We start from the raw sequence: 19346 nt of genomic DNA, 5'->3' as shown, positions 1-19346 counted from the left end.
TGGCCACAGCCGGCGCAGTCAAATCCCTCAGGGAGCCCCATTGACCTCCGGGCTGGTGGGCGCAGAGGTCTTGCCCTTCAGGGCGGGACTCCCTCTGAAAACATCTCGCTCGCAAGAGCACTTGTCCGGAGCCTCACTAGAGGCAATGGACACAACACCTATCCTCAAGGCGCACCAAGCGCCTAAGGAGCGGCGAGGCTCCCTCGAACGCTCCAGAAAGGGCAAAACTCCCGTTACAGGGCCTCGAAAGGGCTCTGTAATTTAATCTCTGTAATTTTCATAATCACTACTTCTGTTTCTGTACACACAGCACCTACTGACCTCCAATATGGATACACAAATAATTCAATGGAACATCAGAGGTCTTCTTAGGAACCTTGATGATGTGCAAGAGCTTATCCAAAAACACAATCCAACAGTGCTGTGTCTACAGGAAACACACCTAAAACCACAACATACAAACTTTCTCCGACCGTATGTCAAGTTTCGCAAGGATCGCGATGATGCAGTCGTATCATCAGGCGGTGTTGCCATTTTGGTGCATAAAAGTACTTCCTCTCAGCGTTTACAGCTACAAACGCCCCTTGAAGCAGTGGCGGTTCGAGCTGTTCTTTTAAATAAACTCGTCACCATTTGCTCTCTTTATGTACCCCCACACTTCAAATTATACAGACATGAATTTCAGTCACTTATAGACGAATTGCCAGAACCTTATGTTGTTCTTGGCGATTTCAATGCGCACAGCTCCCTGTGGGGCGACTCTCGTACAGACGCACGAGGTCGTCTTGTTGAACAGTTCCTTTTTTCTTCAGGTGCGTGCTTGCTGAATAAGAAGGAACCCACGTATTACTCCCTAGCAAACAGAACCTTTTCTTCTATTGACCTGAGCATAGTTTCCTCTTCCATTCTGCCTGAACTCGAATGGGAAGTTATGAACAATCCTTACGGAAGCGACCACTTCCCCATACTATTAAGGACACTTAAAGAAAACGAATATCCGCCACAGGCTCCCAGGTGGAAGATTGACGCAGCAGAATGGGAGAGGTTCTGAAACTTAACTAGTATATCATGGGATGACATGTCTTCTTTAGAAATCGATGCTGCTGTGGAGTACTTCACAGCCTTCGTAACAGATGCCGCATCTAAATGCATACGTGAATTAAGCGGCTCGGCATGCAAACGGCATGTCCCGTGGTGGAACAATGAATGCAGAATCGCACGTAGGAATCAGAACAAAGCGTGGGGGTTTGCTACGCGCTTCGCCCACTGCAGAAAATCTTGTCAACGTTAAAAAAGTAAAATCCCAAGGTAGGAGAACCCGCCGACAGGCCAGAAGAGAAAGCTGGCAAAAGTATCTGTCGAGTATTAACTCGTTTAGGGATGAGGCCAAAGCCTGCAACAGAGTAAATAGGATTAGAGGGCGACAAACACATTCACTCCCCCTGGTAAACACACAGGGCGATACACTGCAAGACCAGGCAGACTCACTTGGGGAATATTTTGAGAGCGTGTCAAGTCCAACAAATTGTACACAGTCCTTTCTCAAATACAAAGAAACAGAAGAACGTAAGCCATTACCAAGAAAAGGTCGAGAGAATGAGCCTTACAACCGTCCTTTTTGTATTGCTAAATTGAGAGCTGCCTTGAGCGTATGCAACAGCTCCGCACCAGGATCTGATAGAATCATGTATGAAATGCTCAAAAACTTACACAATGACACGCAGGTTACACTATTCACACTTTTCAACACCATTTGGGATGCAGGGTACCTTCCAACCGCATGGAAGGAAGCCATTGTGGTCCCTGTTTTGAAACAAGGCAAGGACCCTTCCTCAGTGGCAAGTTACCGCCCGATAGCCCTCAACAAGTTGCATTTGTAAGGTGTTTGAAAAAATGATTAATCGGCGACTCATCCATTTCCTTGAACTGAGCAAAATCCTTGATCCCTATCAGTGCGGCTTCCGAGAAGGCGCTCCACAACTGACCATCTTGTACGTGTAGGAGCAAATATCCGGGACGCATTTGTACACAAACCATTCTTCTTATCCATATTCCTCGATATGGAGAAGGCGTACGATACGACGTGGCGTTACGGAATCTTGAGAGATTTGTCAGAAATGGGCATCCATGGTAATATGCTAAACCTAATAGAAAGCTATTTGTCCAGTCGTACCTTCCGGGTAAAAGTAGGAAATGTACTTTCGCGTCCTTTTACGCAAGAAACGGGTGTACCGCAAGGAGGCGTGCTCAGCTGCACACTCTTCATCGTGAAGATGAACACGCTTCGCGCTTCATTACCACCGGCAATCGTTTATTCTGTCTACGTGGACGACATACAAATAGCTTTCAAATCCTGTAACCTCGCAGGGTGCGAGAGACAGGTACAGCACGGCCTGAACAAAGTCTCAATGTGGGCAACAAGAATGGATTTTAGATCAATCCTACCAAAAGCTCTTGTGTTCTTTTTACATGAAAGAGAGGCCTGGTTCCGGATCCTTCCTTAGAACTGTGGACAACGAATACCTATCAGCAAACAACACAAATTCCTAGGTATCATACTTGACTACAGACTCGCTTTCATTCCACACATTAAATATCTGAAAGAAAAATGTCTAAAAACAATGAACTTAATGAAACTTCTATCCCAGACTACATGGGGTAGTGATAGGAAGTGTTTAATGAACCTATACAAGAGCCTAATTCGGTCTCGATTGGATTATGGTGCTGTAGTATATAACTCTGCCGCCCCGAGCGCACTAAAGATCCTAGATCCTGTCCACCATCTAGGAATCCGACTGGCCACTGGCGCTTTCAGAACGAGTCCCATACAAAGTCTATATGTAGAATCAAGTGAATGGTCTCTTCACCTACAGAGATCATACATTAGCTTTACATATTTCCTTAAAGTACGCTCTAATCCTGAACATCCATGTTTTGATACCGTTACTGATATGACGTGCGCTACACTTTTCAGCAATCGTCCCTCCATAAGACAGCCTTTCTCGCTGCGTGTGAAGGAGCTTAGCGATGAAATGCATGTCCCACTCCTCGAGCATCGCTTAATGCACCTAACCAATCTCTTACCTCCTTGGGAGTGGCAGGTGATACAATGTGACACATCCTTTATAAAAGTTACAAAGCACGCTCCTGAGGCCGAAATCCGAATGCATTTCCTAGAACTCCAGCACAAGCACTCCTGCGCAGAGTTCTACACAGACGCTTCGAAGTCAAATGCCGGGGTATCCTATGCAGCCGTCGGCCCATCGTTTTCGGAATCCGATGTACTGCATCCGGAAACAAGTATTTTTACGGCCGAGGCCTACGCATTACTCTCTGCTGTAAAGCACATAAGAAAATCGAAACTTCCAAAAGCAGCGATCTATACAGACTCTCTCAGCGTCGTGAAGGCCTTAATGTCACTCAGCAAACATAAAAATCCCGTATTTAATGAACTATATTCGGTCTTGTGCAAAGCGTACTCATCTAACCAGAATATCATAATATGCTGGGTCCCTGGCCATAGGGGAATCGAAGGTAACGTTCTGGCGGACGAGATGGCCACGTCAATCACATTACAAGCTGTTAACCTTGCCGATGCGGTGCCTGTCACAGATCTGAGGCCTTTCTTGCGAAGGAGGCTGCGAGATCACTGGCAACACATGTGGGATGCGGAAACGGATAATAAGCTCCACCTGATAAAACCACAGTTAGGATTCTGGCCCTCTACTACAAAATCGCGCCGAACAGATGTCCTATTCTGTCGTCTCAGAATAGGACACACGTTTGGCACCCATAATTTTCTACTCACCGGAAGTGAGCCTCCAACCTGTGGTAGATGCGGGGAGAGGCTGACCGTACTCCACGTCCTCCTGGAGTGTCGGGAAGCCGAATCTGAGAGAAAGAGATACTTTTCCTTAGCATACCGCCGACACATTCCTCTTCATCCTCTAATGTTTCTCGGTCCAGAACCGCTTTTTAATACAAACAGTGTCCTAGGTTTCCTCAGAGATGTCGTCTTACATGTTATTAGTCCCATGAATTCGTAGCGCCTCCTCTCTCGAGAGGATGCCACTGCGATAATTGTTTTGCGTAGCACATGCCTCCAGGCCCTTGTGCTTCAAGGGCTCTAAGGAGGCAGTAGTGCTCTGGCATTTCTTATAATCGTGATATATTTTACCTATCGTATCATTCTTTTTATATGCATCTAAATTTTCATAGTACAAGTCATACGTCATCGCCATAATTTTATCATACAGATTTTACGCACTTTAGAGCGTATATTTTAAGGCCTCTTTACAGCCACCTCACACCAACTTCATAGCAATCATAATTACACCGCAAACTCATTACCACAGACATGGCGCTCTTTGGCCACACCTGGCCCTTGCGCCATAAAACTCCACACATCATCAACTTCGAACAGACTAGTGGAGAGGACCGTACATGCGGTGCAAACAGACCCGCAGTCGCGGAGACAAAGAGACGCCTCGAACACTGGCGAGCGGCACTTGCGGATGGGCCCCAATGACTGCCTATCAGTGTAGCGTGGTTTCCCTTTTTCTTTTTCTTTTTTATTTTCATTTTTTCCTTTTGGTGTTCTTTTCTTTATTATTCCTTACTTCTACTTCAATAAGGGAAAATCAGACATCCACCCATTCGTAGCGATTGCTACAAAGTAAACCCATACGGGTTCCTCGAAAGAAAAAAAAAATTGTTTTTCTTTCGAGGAACCCGTATGGGTTTACTTTGTAGTAATCGCTACGAATGGGTGGATGTCTGATTTTCCCTTTATTAATTACTTCTCTCCACCTTGCGGGTTTCCGCAGAACTAGTACGTCAATTACTTGTATTTCCTTTGCTCGAATAGGTAGGCAGTAGAGCGTGATCAACTGCCGTGGTTCCTTAGTGGCTATGGTGTTAGGCTGCTGAGCACGAGGTCGCAGGATTGAGTCCCGGCCATGGTGGCCGCATTTCGATGGGGGCAAAATGCGAAAACGCCCGTGTACTTAGATTTAGGCGCAAGTTAAAGAACCCCAGGTAGTCATATTTCCGGCGTCCCCCACTAGCGCGTGCCTCATAATCAGAAACTGGTTTTGTCACGTATACGCCATATTTAAATTATTTAGAGCATCATCCGGGCGTGGGCGTGGTTGCTACGACCTCCCGATACAAAGGGTTGGCCACACCATCATCAGCAGCAGCATAATTGTCATCATCGCGTGCCGTTTCTACCAGAAAGCTCGCCTTCCTGCATTATGTTCGGCGCTAGCGTTTCCCGGTAAACATTACGGTTACATAAGCTGCAGTTGCCGGTAAGCGTGTGAAACATTCAGGGATATTTGAATGCTATCGCGTTCCACTCTGAAATGGGAAGCTTAAGCATCCTCCCCCTTTCTTTTTTTTTCAAATAGTTCAGATGACTGGAAATTCGCCTATTCAGCAATTTTGTAAATTGCCCCTTCGTCCATCTGTCAAAATTCACCGCAATGCTCAAGCGTAAGCCTGGAATCGGACATCTCGCCATTGCAATCCAAACGCCGTACATCCCTATCGTAGCCGTACGAAGACCTTCCAGAAGCATTTTGTGCTACATACGGTAGCACAAGACCCAAACGCGCTTCCCACCCACATCGCCATGTTAAAAAACTGCACCCAATTTAAAGCGGCCATGGAGAGCCATTACTTAACATCTTACCTGTGATCCGCTGCCTCAACTGCCCATCCCTGATGTAAGGTCTCTCTGGGATACTTGAGGCATGAATTTGAGAGAAAAATAAGTCAATAGGAAGCATTATTAACAAATGCTAATTCAAGAGATCTGCCAAACCTCTATCACTCTAAGTTGACAACGTCTTGAAGGTACGCCCTTACAACACGTGTATGTGCATTTACGGCGCTTAGTCGTAACTTCCCTGCGGAATTCTGTGATGTACTGCGCGAAATGCACACCTCAAGGGACGAGGGAAAAAAGAAAGAGACACGAGAGGAAAGAACGCTCTTTTTGAGCGTGTCTCTTCCTTCTTCCGCCTTTTGCGCTGTGCATTTGACCCTGTACAGTAGAGAATTCAGTGTGGAAGAACTAACCTGGCAATGAGAACGTCCCTGCTGCGTTATACCAGTGTTTTAATCCTGACTAAAATAGGACACACATCAAGGGCAGGATATAATGTCATCAAAAAGAAACAAAACTACATCAAGATTGGTCAGGGCAAATATAACCAAATAGAGGACAAATATAAAATTTAAATACTCCGGTAACACTTGTATATCGGTACAACGTAGTCATCCTACAAGTTCATCAACAGTTACACCTTTAACTGTGAAATGTGTAGAAACACAGCAATAATATATAAATTCACCTACTTCGTATCAGCTTTTTATATCATAAAAAGTATACGAGTGCTGCATACTACAAGCGAAGCGCCAGAAAACGAGAAAACAGTCTATGTACGAGAAGATCAGTGCGCCTTCGGCACGCGTATATATTTGTGGCTTTTCCGTATTTTCCGGCTTGGCGAACTTGAGTGGCATTACCGGCATTGAGGTATAGTTGACTAATACAATTCCCCTTTATAATGTCTCCCCAAGTCGGCTGCTAGGGTGCCGCATAGATAATTGTCTCTTGTTCTGAGGTGGCAGTTTAATTGTGTTTTGTTTTCCTTCCCCGTTGCAGCTCCGGGACTCCCAGATGAGATCGTCACCAATGGTGCCAGGTGAGGCCGAAACCTCGTGGTGTCCGTCCCAATGCCTTGGCAGACGATCTACCGTAGGATTTCCTACTAATGGCCCGGCTTCTCTATACATGATGGAACGAGTGCCGTTGTGAAATGACAACACAAGCGGCTGTGACATTTTCATGTTTACATAGTCGCTTAAAGTCGTATAGTTAAATAAATAACACTCGCTTAATTAGTTAATTTACTTGTATATTTACGTCGTTGTTACCTCTCTCCATCTCCTGTTCAGGGCGTCGCCCAACTATCTGAGCTAAACAGGAGGCTATGGGATGGAGGCAGAATCATTACACCTGTGCTTCTATTTGTCGATGAATTAGACAAGAGCGCGAAACGTCACAGCCATCGAGTTTCCGCGGCGAATGGGCGCTCATCCTCGCGAGCTACGCCCCGCAGTGTCGCCCCCGCGCATTCTTAGAACACTTGCCGGCAAGGAGCACTATGTGAGTCCTCGCCGTCGGTTTCATTGCTCCGTGGCGAAAACGTCAATTTATTTTTCTTGGCTTGATATAGTTAGCTCTCTGCGTGCAGCTCATTCTTCATATCCATAAGGGAGCTTTTGCGTCCTCAGTAACAAACTGTGTGTAATGCAAATGTGTGTGTAATGTCCTTTGGCCTATAAGGCACGTGCAATAAGTGAAATGAAAAATTTTTACTTGTATCCTCCGTATATGCTTTATTGTCTACTTTTTTTTTATTTCAAGGTTTCACGACACCAGCGAGCCTGCGGGAAATCAAGAGATGGAAGCGTGAGTTGTGCTGCATCTTTAGACGGTCGAGACTGTTTGACTTCAGTTCTTATCATGAGCTCACGCCACTCACATGACTTACCTGCGCTCCACTATCCAAGAATTTATGACTGACGATGAGCTCAAGAGGAAGGCTTAGCTCACTGCTCGATGGCTGCACCCAATTCGATCATCTTTGTTAAATTTAAAAGGAAACTCTAAATTTTAGTGACCGTAGGAAGTAGAGTATTTGTTTAGGCCATCAGTTTCTTAGTAAATATTGTTCAAATTTGCATGATTTCAGTTTTTACAGTAGCCTTTCACGCATTTCTGGGAATTCAATAAAGCCTTTCTATCAATCAGAATTTATTATTAGAACTTGGGTCACATTACAAGTATTTAGTATGCAGAAGATGGTCCCATAGTCAGAGACTGTATCGGGACCCCCTCTACAAGAACAGTTATTGTAGTTAACATCTAATAGCAACAACGGCACATAATAAGGAAATATACAAGCAACAAGAAAAGAATGGTTACATACAGGATTGATTACAAAAAATAACAAGGTTTTGCAGATCTGATAGTAGCAGCAAGATTGTGCGGGAACAAAATACCAACAGTTTATTTACAACAACAAAAGAAAAAAAGAGAGACAAGAAAAAGAAAAAAAAAGCGAACAATGACCGACTACAGTAATCCTTGTCGTTAGTCTGTGAATAAGAAATGCAGTTTTAGTTCTGTTTTAAAATGCGGCAAAGATCTTGGGTTTTTCATTATGAAAGGAAGGGTGTTCCATATTGATAGGGAAGTGAATTCGACAGTCTGTTTACCACAGTTAGTGCGGATTCTTGATAAAAGAAAATTGTTATTCAACGCAAATCTGGTGGTAATATGAATCATCAGGTTAGAAAGAGAAAATGGGATATATCGTAGCTCATTATTCACAAATCTGTAGAATATAATACCTAGGTTGTATTTAGTGAGTCCAGATATGGCAAGTATGTTAATATCGTGTAGTAGGGAAGTGGCATTAGAAAAGCGTAGACTGTAAGTAATTATTCATATGGCTCGGTTCTGAACTGTCTGTAAAGACGCAATATGATTATTATAGTTGTTACCCCAACATATTATGCGACAAGTAATGTGAGAGTGGAAAAAAGAGTGGTAAAGTGAGAGTAATGTGGCACGTTTGAAGTAAGGGCGTGTTTTGATTAAGATGCGTATACCATCAGCTATGTTCTTTTTTATGTGAGCAATATGATTGTGATATTTCAAGTTACAATCAAGTAGAATACCAAGGAAAGATGAACACGAACTTGGAGGAAGGCGGTGAGAACCGAAAGTAATAGGTGTAATGGATGGTAGGTTTCGCTGATGAGAAGAGAATACTACAAATTTAATCTTAGTTGCATTAATAGATAACATGTTAACATTACACAACATTAGGATATTTACCATATCATTAGCATTTACCATTTACCATAACATTAGCATTTACCTTTTTAACGAGAGATGAGATATCTTTATGAAAGGTGAATATAGTGGTGTCATCTGCGTATAGCATGCATTTTGTGGAAGAAAGACAGTTAGGTAAATCATTAATATAAACCAAAAACACAAGCGGTCCAGGTTAGATGCCTGGGACACACCAATGTTAGTAATTCGCTATCGAGAATAATCGTTGGAAATGGAAACAACTTGAACATCTGTTATATAAGTAGCTTTTTAGTAGTGAGAGAGCAGGCCCACAAATGCCAATTGCTTCGAGCTTAGAAAAAGGACATTATGATTTATGCTATCAAATGCTTGCGTTAGATCGATAAAAACTGAGGCGGCGATAAATCCTTCGGCTATTATTTTTTTTTAGTTGATCAGTGAGATGAATTAGTGCCAGCTCTATGGAATATCCGTGGCGAAAACCAAACTGGCATGAAGAGAGAATGTTAACTTTAGAAAGATATTTCATTAGCCGTATTTCAATTAGTTTCTCAATAACTTTCCTAAAGAATGGTATAATGCAAATAGGTCTGTAATTATTTAATAATGAGCAATCGCCTTCTTTTAAAAACTGGGATGATTTTGCCACGCTTAAGTTAAGAAGGAAATAAACCAGTCTTGAATAAGTAACTAACAATAAATGAAAGTATATCTGAAATTAAGTGCACAATTAATTTATGTTAGCAGGGTGAACCTCATCAATTCCAGCGCTTGTCACTTTTAGATTATTTATAACTGCAGTTATTTCTTCTGGCGTTATAGGAAATAAAAAGAATGAATGAGGTAGACGGTTCATGCTGATGGTCTGTGTAGGGGAAGGTAAATTGTTAGGAAAGAAAAAAGACTACTAAAAGCCTCAGCCATATTGGCAGGGGAATTGAGCTCGACTCCATCATTTAAAATTCTGGATACTTGGTTTAGTCGTGTGTTCCTGTTTAAGAAAGAGTTGACAATGTACCATTTTTTTAGTGTTGTTAGTCGACTGTAAAATTTTTTGCTGGAAATACAATAGTTTAGCTGATTTTAGTTTACAGGTAAGAGAGTTACAGAAGTTTTTATATCGGGCACGTAAGTTCACGTTAAACGGTTGCCTTTTGGTTTTCCTATATAGGTTATCCCGTTTACGCAATGCTGTTCATAATTGCTGCGAGATCCATGGATTGTGAGAAAATGCTACAGTTTTTTTATACATTTATTTTTGGAGGTGAACTGTCGTAAGTATGATATAATACGTGAAAAAAATGTGGGAAGGGCTTTCTTTGGGTCGTTTAGTGATTTCATTTCAGACCGATTTGTATTAGCAACAGCAGTTGTGAAGCTGACTTTGTCCAGAACATCTTTAGTATGTGAAGGTGGGCAAGGTCGTACGTTAGAGTTGAAGCGTAAGGGCAGGGGATAATGATCACTGATGTAGATTTGCAATACTTTTGCCTCTGGTGAATGAAGGAGGTTAGAAAGAGCATGATCAATAAGTCTACCTGTGCCGTTAGACACTTCAAGTGTGGGGACGTCAATTAAACACTCATATCCGTAGCTATGGAACACACTAGTGTAGTGAATACATATGGGTGACGTTTAATCGAGTAAATTATATTTATATCACCCATTATAACAACATCCTTATTTTCTAGTGATATAGTGTGTAAGATATGATCAAGGTTGGTACAGAAATCATTAACTGATGATGAATGAGAACGGTAAGTGCAGCCAAATATGAAATCCTTGTTGTACTGAGCAAGAAAGCAGGTACTGAATTCAATACAAACAGATTCGCAATTAGTAATGGTTAAGGATAGGTCATGTCTTCTTCGATAAGCAATATTAGGAGGAACAAATATGGCCACACCACCGTGAGAGCTCGTTAATCTATTGCAGTATTCCGATTTATAGTTCGGGAAACAATACAATTTTTTGTCGTCGTCAGATAACCAAGTTTCATTAATGGCAATTAGTGAAAACCAACTAGTTTGCGATGTGAGGAAATCATCGATTGCGTCGAAGTGCTTATGAAGACTCCTCGCGTTACAATGAATGATGGAATGAAATCCGCTTAAAAAGGAACTCACTTGATGGGGTTTCAGCACGGAAGCCATAATTGTTATGTCAATTGGTTAAACAATGAGCTCTAGTGTATTTTGGTTTGGTCAGATTCGTCTCGAATGCGGAGAACTTTGCTGTTAGTGGTTTTCCTAGCCCTGATTTGGCAATTGTCCGTCCAAAGGAACATACAGTTCCTTTCTTTCTTCAAAGTTAGGGCTTTGGAAAAGAGAGCCTTCTTCTTAGATGGGGTTAGATGCTAGTTTACAAAGACGGGATCATTAAATGAGCCAGAAAATCCAATGTCACTAAGACAGAGTTTGGCTTTATGCGCTTTGCTCAAAAATCAGCTTTCTTAGTTCTGGGGGAGACCCGAGCAACGACATTTTTCTTGTCGTTAGCTCTGGCGGGTACGCGATGAACAATGTCGCGATCGCTAGGCGATACGGGATAGCCAAATTTGTCTCCTACAGTTGTCATTATTGCGATACAGTCCTCTCCTTGGGAGCAGGGAATGCCCTTGATCTCGACATTGCCAAGCCGAGAGTACTGTTCAAGCTCCTCCATCTTGCGAGTCAATGTCTGGTTTTGAGATTTGAATTGTTTGTTCTCCGCAATTAGGGTTGTATTTTGGCTACGTAGTTCTTACAAGTCCGTTCAAGTGCTCGGCACTTGTAATCAAGGCATCAACTTCTTCTTTTAGCTCGACAACGTCAATCCCAGACTCCTTCATTCTTAGCAAGATGTTACCAAAGACTAGTTTACGCGTGCTTTTAGCCATGTTATAAATCTTAAATTCCATCTCCTGAATTTTCTTCGGTAGTTCTGCATTCGTCGGCATGTTATGAGCATTAAACAGAGACTCGGATAGAAAAAAACAGAAAAAAAGCAGTTGGCGGCAGCAGCGGCAGCAGTGGCAGGAAAAAAAATATTATGATCGTAAGCATAACTACAGGCTGATATGCGGTGGCCACTTTACTATTAATGGTTTCGAGAGAAATAGCTCTCAAAATTTCTGTAGTACACACTCATCATTGTGTTTTGAAAATTGCATGGCACACCAACACGTATTACTTGTTCTTAATTGCCTGGCCTTGATCTTAAGGTTACTAGCATAGGCACTACAGTCTGCAGTTCTGGCACAATTGCATCAGACATCAGTTATCACTGCCCAGTTTTGTTGATGTACCGTAATGAGTACCATACACAGATGTTTTTAAGGTTCAGCCAATTACGCAACATAGTCTTGAATCTATTAAACACGAAATAAGGAGTTAGGATTGGTCATCTGGGTTAGAAAACGAAGATGCGAACGAGGCACAGGCGAATTTGCCATAAAGACTATTTTCCACTTTTAAAACCTTCAAACAAAGATAGAAAACCATGGACCGCTAAATAATACTTGAGGATGATAAAAGGTAAAAATCCCCACAGCACTTCTTTTTACAAATACGTTCCGACATAGCTTTGAAAAAATATCAATTTTTTTGAACCAGCTAAATACAAACTCAGACGAGCAAAACACGCGTATTGTTACGGAATGGTATGTGCCAGTAGCGCGAGAACGGAAGACGACGTGGTTGACTCTTTTCCGATACTAAGGTTCGGAGCCAGGGCTGTCGCGCATATTTGAGCACCGGTGCATATCTCCTACACCGTCACATTTGGTGGAGGTGCGGGGTGTGCTCGCTACGACGCTGCGCTGAATTTCCGTAGTGGTCGCCGCATCGGTTCAATCGCGACGTCTTCAAGCAACGCCGCCCCGTCCACAATAAGTGATGCTACGTCACATCTAGTCCCATCGCAGCCTCGTGGCCCAGAGATTTTCACCGGCAGAAATGGCACGGACGCGGAAGACTGGCTCACCTGGTATAAACGCGTTAGCGAGCATGACAAATATCTTGGACGCGACATTCTTGCCTGCCAGTGTAGTCTTCTACTTCCACGGCACGCCTCGCGTGTGGTACGATACACACGAAAAAGGCCTGACTAGCTGGGAAGTCTGCCAACAAAAGCGCCGCGTCGTGTTTCGAGAGCAGTAGACCTCGTCTTCTTCCGTTTCAATGTTTATTTCTAGATGTCGGTCGATAGCATCCTGACGTAACATGAGGAATAGTGAACAATGTCATGGGTCGACAAGGCTAAATAAAGATCGCGAACACCATAATACACTAATGCTTTCAAACTTTGCCGCAAATCGCTTGCAGACCATTTCAGTTAACTCATCGTTAGCGCTCCAATCACCTTCATTACACCCCTATCCACAACCCCAAGAATTACCTCACTAGCTTGAAAAATAATCTAGCACATGACGTCAAAAATCTCCAAATAGCGCTCATTAAGCACCATTTGTCTTTCCTTTTAATTTACTAGCACACATATTTAATTTAGTACTGCAATCGGGAAGCTTTCCCGAACGGATTAAATGTGCCAGAGTTTCAGCAATTGTTAATGGCGGTGGTTCTTATGTAACGAGTAACTATAGACCAATATCAGTACTGCCCGCCGTTTCTAAGGGACTGAAAAAAGTTCTATTTAATTGCAAGACAAGCTTTTTTGATATGTTCTCCGTTTTAACGAATGCAGAGTTCGGCTTCAGATGGGGAAGATCAAACGAAACAGCTTTAGTGTATTTATTGGAATCCATCATCAGAAATGTACAACAATATACGTTTATTTGCATATTTTTCGGATTTTAGCAAGATGGTTGACTTTCTTGACCATGCTACGTTATTCAACAAATTGCAGCATCATGGAATACGCGGTGGTTCCCTGAATTTGTTTCAATCTTATTTCAGTAAAGGAGTACAGTGCAAACGTTTAAATTACCCAAACGTCGTCCGACCTACACAATAAATTTGGTGTTCGACAAGGGAAGGTGCTGGGACGTACCACATTTCTTTGTTGTTTGTACTAATGATATCATACAAGTAAGGCGAAATTCATAATATATGCTGATGACAGCATTGTTCGGATGGTCGGATATAATATAAACCTATTAGGCTCCCAATACAACGAGTTTTTTATTGAAGTTATCCGTGTTCTCCAAGGAAAACCAATAACCAGCAAAGACGAAGGTGAAGATGTTTAACGCGAAGAACATGAAAGCAACATTCAACAGTACTATAACTTTTGAGGGTCGACAAATAGAAATTGTTGACATATAACTACAAAATTCTTGGAGTCTATTTTACATCTACTTTAAATTGGGAGGCATGCGTTCACTATTTTTCCAGAGAGCTATCTTCTGTGACAGATAATGTATCCAGTTGGCGCTGCATGCTCCCGGTATCCGCCAAAATACAAATATATCACCGATTGTTTACTTCGCACCCTAACTACTGTGCCTTAGTGTAGTTTGCAACTACCAAACTAATATAAAGACCTCATACCTTACAAAAAAAAATTATACGTCATATCGCAAATACGGAACCGTTCTCAACGATGAGAAATGCGTACAAATTATTTGTTATTGTTTAATAGTATTAGAGTCAAACATATTAATATTTACCGTTTATTATATGGGATGCAATGTTCACACATACTTGTGAGAGATTTCATTGCACGTTTAGCATGTTTAGAATAGTGTCAACCTATAGTAAACACAAGGAAGGCTGACAAGTGGGCGATTCCACATCTTCGCACATTTTGTTATCAACACCAGCCACTAGCGTACAATATATACCTGTGACTCGAAATATTGTCACAGACAAAGCCACAAGATTCTCACATCTGGGAAGCCCGGGGGTGTCTAGCGTTAGCGGTGGCTTCAAACATACCCCAACCTGTCTTCACGCCCGTAACCCCGAACGCTTCCCATTCAGTTCGAACCGCCTTCGCTTTTGTTCCGAGCGAGCGTGCACATTTGGCGACTCTTCTACGGCGCAGGTTCTAAGCCGCATTTCTTTCCATGCGTGCGTGTCTCCTGCGTTCCCTCTTCGCGGAGCCGAGCCCCGTCCTTCGTTTGCGGTAATTGGCTTATACAGCAGTGTGTGAAATCGTCCTGCGCTTTTCAGTATACTCGTATAAACTGGCCCATACAACAACCTCCTCCCAAGAGATTCCTACAATTAACCCATGGCCCTCAGTCCCCAGCAGCTGCGGAGCACCTGACCTGTAACACCACAGAGGGTGCTAGGATTCTCTGGGTCCGGACAGGCCGCCAGTGGAAACTGTCAACCTTTAACTGGCAAATTCTGTCGAGTGAGGCTATAGCTTAGCAGGATTCTTTGAGGAAGTATGAGGCATTGTTTGGGGTATCATCGGCCTTAGTGAGATTAGAAGAACTGGTGAGGCTTACACATTGCTGAATAACGGTCATGTCCTCTGCTATAGAAGTCTCCCAGATAAGATTCAATACGGCGTAGGATTCGTAATCCATAAAGATATAGTGGGCAACATTGACGAATTCTAGAGCGTTAATGAGAGGATAGCTGTAGTCGTAATCAAACTTAATAAGAGGTATAGATTAAAGGTAGTACAAGCCTACGCTCCAACATCCAGCCACGATGATGATTAAGTAGACCAGTTTTATGAAAATGTTCAATTAGCGATGAGAAAAGTGTAAACTCAGTATACGGTAGTAATGGGCGACTTCAATGCAACAGTAGGAAAATGCAGGCTGGTGAACAAGCAATTGGCAACTAGGGCGTTCATTCTGGAAAGGCCAGAGGAGAGATGCTTGTAGAATCCGCCGAAAGTAATAGGCTTCGAATAATGAACACCTTCTTCGGGAAACAAAGCAACAAGAACTGGACCTGGAACAGCCTTAATGGTGAAAAAAGAAATGAAATTGATTTCATTCTTTCTGCCGATCCCAGCATAGTGTAGGATATAGAACTGTTAAGTAGGGTAAAGGGAAGTAGCAGTGATCATAGGTTAGTGAGGGCTCGGATTCATCTCAATTTGAAGAGAGAAAGAGTAAAATTGGTCAAGAAGAAACAGGCCAACCTAGAGGCAGCAAAGACAAAAGCAGACAAATTCAGACTGGTACTTGCAAACAAATATGCAACCTTCGAATAGTGAAATCAAGATTACACAGAGGCAATGAATGAAACTGTAACTAGGTTGGCTTCAGAAGCAGCAATTCAAGTGGGAGGCAAGGCAGCAAGGCAACCAGTAGGCAAGCTCTCCCAAGTAACAAAGGGCGTAATAAAGAAACGACAAAGAATGAAAGTGTCCAACTCAAGAGATAAGGTAGAATTCGCGGAAGTGCCAAAACTGACAAATAAGGCGAAAATAAGTGATATTCCAAAATATAACGTGAGAAAGACTGAAGAAGCCACAAAAATGGATGCAGCCTGAAATCAGTGAGAAAGAACCTCGTCATAGGACAAACCAAGATGTATACACTGAAAGATAAGCAGGGTAATATCATCAGCAATCTCGAAGATATAGTTAAAGAAGCGGAATAATTCCATACTGACATGCACAATAGCCAGAGTCAGGACACCTCCATTAGAAACAGTAATGAACAGGATACAGAAACTCCTCCTATAACTAGCGATAATGTCAGGAGGGCCTTGCGAGACATGAAACGAGGAGCAGAGGCAGGAGAAGATGCAATAACAGTCGATTTAATCAAACATGGAGGAAACAAAATTCTTGCAAAACTTGCGGCTCTTTATACGAAGTGTCTATCGACTGCAAGGGTCCCAAAAAACTGGAAGAATGCCAGCATTATACTAATCCACAAAAAGGGAGACGTTAAAGAATTGAAACAGTATAGGCTCATAAGCTTACTCCTAGTATTATATAAAATATTTACCAAAATAATCTCCAATAGAATAAGGGCAATTCTGGACATTAGTCAACCAAGGGAATAGGCTGGCTTCAGGAAGGGATGCTCTACGATGTATCATCCATGTCATTAATCAGGTTATCGAGAAATCCTATGAGTATAATAAGCCTCTCTGTATGGCTTTCATAGATTACCAAAATGCATTAGATTGAATGGAAATACCAGCAGTCATAGAGGCATTACCTAATCAAGGACTACAGAAAGGTTACGTAAATACCTTCGAAATCTCTACAGAGGTTAAAGCTACCTTAATTCTCAGGAAATCAGGAAGATACCAATAAAGAAAGGGGTCATACAGGAGACGCAGTCTCTCCGATGCAATTCGCTGCGTGCTTGGAAGAAGTATCCAAGCTATTAAACTGAGTTGGCTTAGGAGTAAGGGTCGACGGCCAATATCCCAGCAATCTTCGGTTTACCGATGCCATTCTATTCAACAACGATGCAGACGAGTTACAACAAGTGATTGAGGACCTTAACAGAGTGTGTAAGAGTTGGTTGAAGATTAATATGCAGAATACGAAGATAATAATGGGTAGCCGGGCAAGGGAACAACGGTTCAAGATCGCCAGTCATCCTCTAGAGTGTGTGAAGGAGTACGTTTACCTAGCTCAATTAATCACAGGGGACGCTGATCATGAGAAGGAAATTCAAAGAAGAATAAAAATTGGTTGGATCGCATACGGCAGACATTGTCAGCTCCTGACTGGAAGCTCACCGTCATCATTGAAAAGGAAGGTGTTCAATCAATGCATTCTACCAGTGCTGACATATGGGGCAGAGACTTGGAGACTGACAAAGAAGCTGTAGAAAAAGTTAAGGACCACGCGAAGAGTGATGGAAGGAAGATTGCTAGGCATAACGTTAAGATACAGAAAGAGAGCGGTTTGGATCAGAGAGCAACGGGTATAGACGATATTCTAATTGACATCGAGAAAAAAGAACCTGGAGCTGGGTAGGTCATGTAATGCGCCGGTTAAATAATCATTGGACCATTAGGGTTACAGAATGAGTACCAAGAGAGGGGAAACACAGTCGAGGACGGCAGAAGACTAGGTGAGGCGATGAAATTAGGAAATTCGCGGGCGCTAGTTGGGATCGGTTGGCGCAGGACAGGCGTAATTAGAGGTCGCAGGGAGAGGGCTTCGTCCGGCAGTGGACATAAAACAGGGTGATGATGATGATGACAACAGCGACACCAGCTCCCTATGCCTAACCCTGACTATAGAGTACTCAGAGAAGCTGATGTACGGCATCACTTAGTGTTGCAGATAATCGAGGTCTTTCCTGGAGAGGGTGTCAGAAGGGGCGCTGATGCAGCGTCGTGTGTTGAACGGCTTGCACCACTTTCTCTGATTACTCGCTTCGTTTTCTCTTGTCCCTTTCGTTCCTCCTTCTAGAGCTCTTTCTTACACATGCGCTGCCTTTTGATACCTCAGATTTTTTACACTATGTTTCACCATTTTACCATGTTTTCTTTTTACTTTTTCTTCCCCGGGTAAGCGTTTTAGCGTTTCATGGCGCTAGTTTCTTTTTATACAATTTTGCATTGTTATTTTTGTTACCTTTTTAACAATCTTTCTTTTCGAGCTACAATTTGTTTATTGTTGCCTTATTTTGCTTCTTGTTTTATGTTGTTGTAACGGTGTTGCTTTCCATGCGGGAGTGATTTCTATCCGTGGGTGTGCGGCTCGGCCCTCGCCTCGATCGGCAATGGTGTTGGTCAGTTCTCCACGCATATAATGTTTTCTGACGCATGCGCTGTGGCTATGAATGACGAATGCATATACACGGGTCATCTTGCGTGATAAATTTAGTTGGAAGTAGCGCTCTGTAGCACGAACGTCACCTCGTTCGTTGCTGCGGCCGCATTCGCTCACGCCAGCGTTTTGACAGCGAGTTTCCGCGGTCATCGAGCGAGATGTGCTCATGTTTACGTGTGCGCGCGTGACACCGCGCTTGTTAATTTATTTATTAAACGAATGTTTACAAGTTTACACGGCCGATAAAACTACAATCCTCACTTGGTATAGCTGTGCACTAATTAGTTATGACAAGCGATGCTTCGCCTTTCGGATGAAACTGCGACTTTCTTCATTAGTCGGCCATTTTTGTGAGCAATTTCGTTAAACTGCAATAATTTGGCCTTTTGTATCTGAAAAAATTGTTTCTTTTTGCAATGCTGTGCACCTATTTCTGCTCAATCTACTTCGGCACCATTTTTCATTTTATTCGCCATATCCTTTAATTTATCTTGTTTGATCTCAGATCGCAGCTCATTAAGAATGGGAGCAATATGGGCAACTTCGTAATTTGGCTACATTTTTCTTGCTGAAGTAAATTTTTAAATCACGTTGCGCCGTGTGTAAACAAAATCGTCACGAAGAAACGCACATAATCTTTCACGTTGGCAGGCTCATAAACACCGTTCACACTAGGAAAGATGAGGCTATTACATGGGCCTAGGCGGTATTCACTTGCGATATATAGGTTGTTTCAACGCACACTTTCGAAATTTTCAAAAATTGTCTGTGGCACATAGCACAATTCTAG

General features: G+C 42.7%; 1 protein-coding gene across 11 annotated transcripts in view; it reads left to right on the top strand.

Annotated features, from left to right (window-relative positions):
- LOC140218489 (uncharacterized) overlaps positions 1–19346 on the top strand; it is a 187152-nt gene that overhangs the window by 103435 nt on the left and 64371 nt on the right. For all 11 annotated transcript variants that reach the window (XM_072288218.1, XM_072288214.1, XM_072288219.1 and 8 more), the window contains 2 exons: positions 6674–6713; positions 7439–7483. In XM_072288218.1, coding sequence (XP_072144319.1) covers positions 6674–6713; positions 7439–7483 — 85 coding nt within the window. The remainder of the gene's footprint in view (positions 1–6673; positions 6714–7438; positions 7484–19346) is intronic.

This window comes from Dermacentor andersoni, chromosome 5 (genome assembly GCF_023375885.2).
Source record: "Dermacentor andersoni chromosome 5, qqDerAnde1_hic_scaffold, whole genome shotgun sequence".
In the NCBI taxonomy this organism is placed as follows: domain Eukaryota; kingdom Metazoa; phylum Arthropoda; class Arachnida; order Ixodida; family Ixodidae; genus Dermacentor; species Dermacentor andersoni.
Note: the sequence above shows the minus strand (reverse complement) of the source record. Positions and strands in the feature narration are given on the sequence as shown.